We start from the raw sequence: 4,057 nt of genomic DNA, 5'->3' as shown, positions 1-4,057 counted from the left end.
TACTATTCCACAGTAGCCTTTATTTACACCGTCATCCACATTGTTAATTAATAGCAGTAAGGTAAACATAATAGTGTGTGACATTATTACATTGTCATTTCAGCGTAGCCCACCGGGTGGCGCTGTGAGTCCACAGCGTCTCTGCTCCTCTCAGCACTTCAGAGGACGAGAACCACGAAACGAATAAACAAAATCATTTTCAAGGTTACAAGTGCATCTCATACAAAACCTTTATAAAATACGCCAAAGTCTTTATGCTCTGCGGCGCCCCCTAGCAGCACCCAGTGGAAACATTCATAAAGGACCTTTGAAGATTGAAGAGTTCAGCACTGCTCACAGACTCTGAGGTGGTGTTTGTGCTGTGTGAAGGTTGGAGCGGCTCGCCGCAGGTCTAAAGGAGCGTTCAGCCAATTATCTACGGCACGTTAGCAGGACCATGGATTTGTTACCAACTGAACCAGAACCAGAACTCTGAGCAAAACATTAAAGCAGCATTTTCATCTGAAGGAAAATTCAAATACAAAAAGCTCGATGTGACACTTTGGTGTTTATACGCAGCCCTCCCTGTTTTCCATTAATCAGTGTTTTACCTTTTCCACCGATTGGACGAATGCGAAAGGCAAAAAAGTTGTTTTAGTTTCCGAGGCGACGCGTTCAGGCGTGTCTGTGGTTCAAACAGCCGTCGCTCTGTTTAAGATATTCAGCTGACAGAGAGAGAAACAGACACAATTTGGCTTATTGTTTATTAATAATAATAATAATGCGTATCGACAGGTTTGCTCTGTCGGCACAGAGCCATGAGGAAGGACAGTTCTATTCTATTTTGTATTATTTCTAACAATCCAGACCTGAAAACTCTCCATGTTGGTGCGTTTAAGGACAGTCTGAGTGTTTGACTGAACCTTGTTCGTCATCTTTTTCCTGACGTGTACGTTAGCTGTCACGGCTGGATGACACCTCTCAGATATCCTCTCCAAAGCAGTGCCTGGAGAAACGCTCGGTGTCTAACGGGTCGGTGTTCACAGAGGTGCGTCTGCAGTGATGCCACAAACGCCCGAACCTTCCCGTTCGGCTCGTTTTTAAACGCCGTTTCTTTTTCTGCAGAATCCCCTGCTGAGAGCAGAGGGTGGGATTGGCAGTAAATTTAGCCTCCGAGTCCTGCGGCAGCCTCCTTCAGTGACCACAGCAGCTGTAATCTGCAGTGACTACAGTATTTCAAACTGTTTGAATCAGGCGAGATGAAAGAGGATGATGTAAGCGCCTCAAACGCTGTGGCATGAATCCCTGTACAGTGAGCAGCAACCATCGCGCTTTGGCCTCTTTTATTTAACCTCAACAAACGCATCACGCACCGCGGCTCGCTCTCGGCTGCGTGTTGCATCGTGTTGGTGCAGAGCTCGTCCTCCGCTGTGGACCGCGGGGAGAAGTCACGTCTGCAGGACGCGACAGTCAGTTCGCTCAGACGACTACACGTCACAGCCGCGTGTTCTGCATTCAAGCCTACGTCTCAAACTTGTGCTGGTTAGTACGACTGCCTGATGTACCCCGGCGCTGTCCCTAAACAGCCAGGCGGGCCAGAAACCCTCAAACTATTTGGGCATAAATGAGATAAAGTAGTAGCAACGCCACACCAAAGCTCGAATGACTGGATTTGAAAGTTGATGCCAGCTGTTTTTGGACATGTGACGAGATTACTGGTGTTTGTATCTGAAACTCTTCGTGTTTTATGGTCTGAACGAGCAGGCGCAGAGGTCCTGAATCATCTCTTTTACATTTATTGCTTCGTTTAGCGGCGCTGCCCGTGCGGCTCACTGGTGGCGCTCTGAGTGTTTGTGCCTCAGTGTAGTTAAAAGAGCTGCAGCTTTAGGGTTTGTGACATGAAGCAGGTGTTCAGCACCCAAGTCAGAAACTGAATCCGTCTGTGGACAATGATGCTAACAGACCTGAAAGTGCATCCAGGTGCATCCACGCTGAGGCAACACGGAGAGCCGGCGTCACGTCACCCGCTGGTCTGCAGGGTCCGCTCTGCGGTCTCACCTGTGTTGCCTGAGCCCGGCGGCGGAAACAGAACCCGGCAGAGCCGCTAACAAACACCGAGGTAAAGACAAAGCAGCTGATCCACTGTTCTTCAGCTGGGAGGAAACCCTCCCAGCAGACCTTCACCCAAATTACCACCAACAGAATCCTCACGTTCCCACTGCCTGCTGGGAAATGTAGTTTTTAATGAAGGTGCAGAGTGAGACTGAAGTCCGACTGAAATGTCTCCGCCACGGCAGACAACAGGCCACGCCCCCTCTCCCAGACTCTGGGCTCTGGGCATGCCTGCACACATTTTCACATTTCAAAGGTTTAACAGGTACCTGAACGCATCACCAGCCTCGGGCGGGGTTACAGAGCATAGCTGAGGTGACGAGTCTGCCTCTGCTCCACCCTCGTGGGCGCTGGACACCCTGGGAGGTCAGTGGGAGCATGAGCGTGGCAGTAATTTGGGTGAAACACCAATTTAAGAGCAAACTTTGTTAAAGTTTCCACAGTGTGCGCTCAGCTGGTGAAGAGAAAACACGCCCCCTTCAGACGAGTGCAGGGCCTGAAACGACCCGCGGGGGTCTGGGTGTGACGCTCAGCAGGCGTTAATGCAAGAGGGTCGTTGTAGTGATGTGGAGACGGTTATCACACCTGCTGGGCGACCTGCAGATACCAATATGGTATAGAAGACCGAGGTGGTCTGTCCTCAGAGTGCTGCTGAAAACACAAGTCTGCGCCCCCCACGGGGACGGGAGCCGCCCCTGCTGCGGGGTTCAGGTTTGCTGACGATCCTGGCGAATGAAATCCGGGCCCGACGACAGGATGTCGCATCAAAGTGCTCCGAAGAAAACTGCATTAATCTGGAATTCTGTGGCCACCTCGAGCCGCCTTTGGAATGTTTAGTAGTTCGTGCTGGTTTCGAGCCCCGCCCCTTTCAATGAGCCAGAGATGCTCGAGTGGCGACGGACGGCGTCCTCTCAGCGGCGGGGCAGCAAGCACGGCTGAGGGGTGGTAACGAGGAGCGATGGGGACAAAAAGCTCTGGGTCTCTTTTGTGTCTCCAGCCCATCGGCGCTCTCCTCTCATCCTCTCTCACCAGCCCGGCAGGCGTCTAAGGACAGCAGCGGCCATGTCGGCGCGGTGCCCGGCAGCCTCAGTAGTTGTACTTTCCCGCCTCTGCGCCCGGTGACGTGGCTGTGTTTGGCAGGAAGAGCGGTTTAGGAGGGATCTGGGGTTTGAGCGACACCGTTCTCCGGACGACGGCTGCCCGCTGGGCGTGCGGCCCCTCGCTGTAGCTGTGTTGCCGTGTGAGGCAGGCGCTGGCCACCGACGGCTGCTTGCTGTTGGCGGGGGTGGGGCCACCGCTGTTGTTGCTGCTGTTGTTAGTGTTCATCCTGGCGAGGAAGTGAGCATGCTGCGGCCCTCGCTGGTTGAAGCTGTGGTGGCGGGGCACGGCGCCACTCCCGCTGCCCATCCTGATGAGGGAGTGACGCTGAGAGTGGTGGCGCGTCACGGAGACGCTGCCGCCTCCTCCAGGTCGTTCTGGAATCACTTGCTGCTGGAGCGGAGTGGAGGACGAGGAGGAGGAGGATGAGGGGATGGAGGTGGAGGAGGTGGGGTTGTTTGAGGATGAGGAGGATGAAGATGAGGAGGAGGTGGTGTTCTGAGGAGGAGGGTCGATGCGTTTGGGGAGGCCGTCGCTCGGCAGCGCGGAGGTGCTGTGGTAGGACGCGGCCTCATTCTGTTGCTGGTGATGGTTGCTATGGTGATGGCCGTGGTTGTAGTGGTGCGTGCGCGTCTGTGCGTGGTGGTGATGGTGGCTGTGATGGTGCCCTGCGGTGGAGCCGGACGACCCGGGGAACAGCGAGGAAGAGGAGGTGGAGGTCAGGACCTTGATGCCGCCGGTTCCCGACGCGCTGACCTCGTGGATGTGTTTGAGCAGCTCGTCCAGCGCCGACACGTCCACCACCGTCTGGGGGAGGGACTGCTGGGAGTGGTGGTGATGCGGGACTCCTCCCCCTCCCACCGCCGCC

General features: G+C 54.6%; 1 protein-coding gene across 6 annotated transcripts in view; it reads right to left on the bottom strand.

The window, feature by feature from the left end:
- LOC101475565 (semaphorin-6D) overlaps positions 1-4,057 on the bottom strand; it is a 114,684-nt gene continuing 110,627 nt past the window's right edge. For all 6 annotated transcript variants that reach the window (XM_024798330.2, XM_024798331.2, XM_024798328.2 and 3 more), the window contains one exon: positions 1-4,057. This exon is cut by the window's right edge and continues 323 nt beyond it. In XM_024798330.2, the coding sequence (XP_024654098.2) occupies positions 3,178-4,057 (880 nt within the window). In that variant the 3' untranslated portion in view covers positions 1-3,177.

This window comes from Maylandia zebra, linkage group LG22 (genome assembly GCF_041146795.1).
Source record: "Maylandia zebra isolate NMK-2024a linkage group LG22, Mzebra_GT3a, whole genome shotgun sequence".
NCBI classification, from domain to species: domain Eukaryota; kingdom Metazoa; phylum Chordata; class Actinopteri; order Cichliformes; family Cichlidae; genus Maylandia; species Maylandia zebra.
Note: the sequence above shows the minus strand (reverse complement) of the source record. Positions and strands in the feature narration are given on the sequence as shown.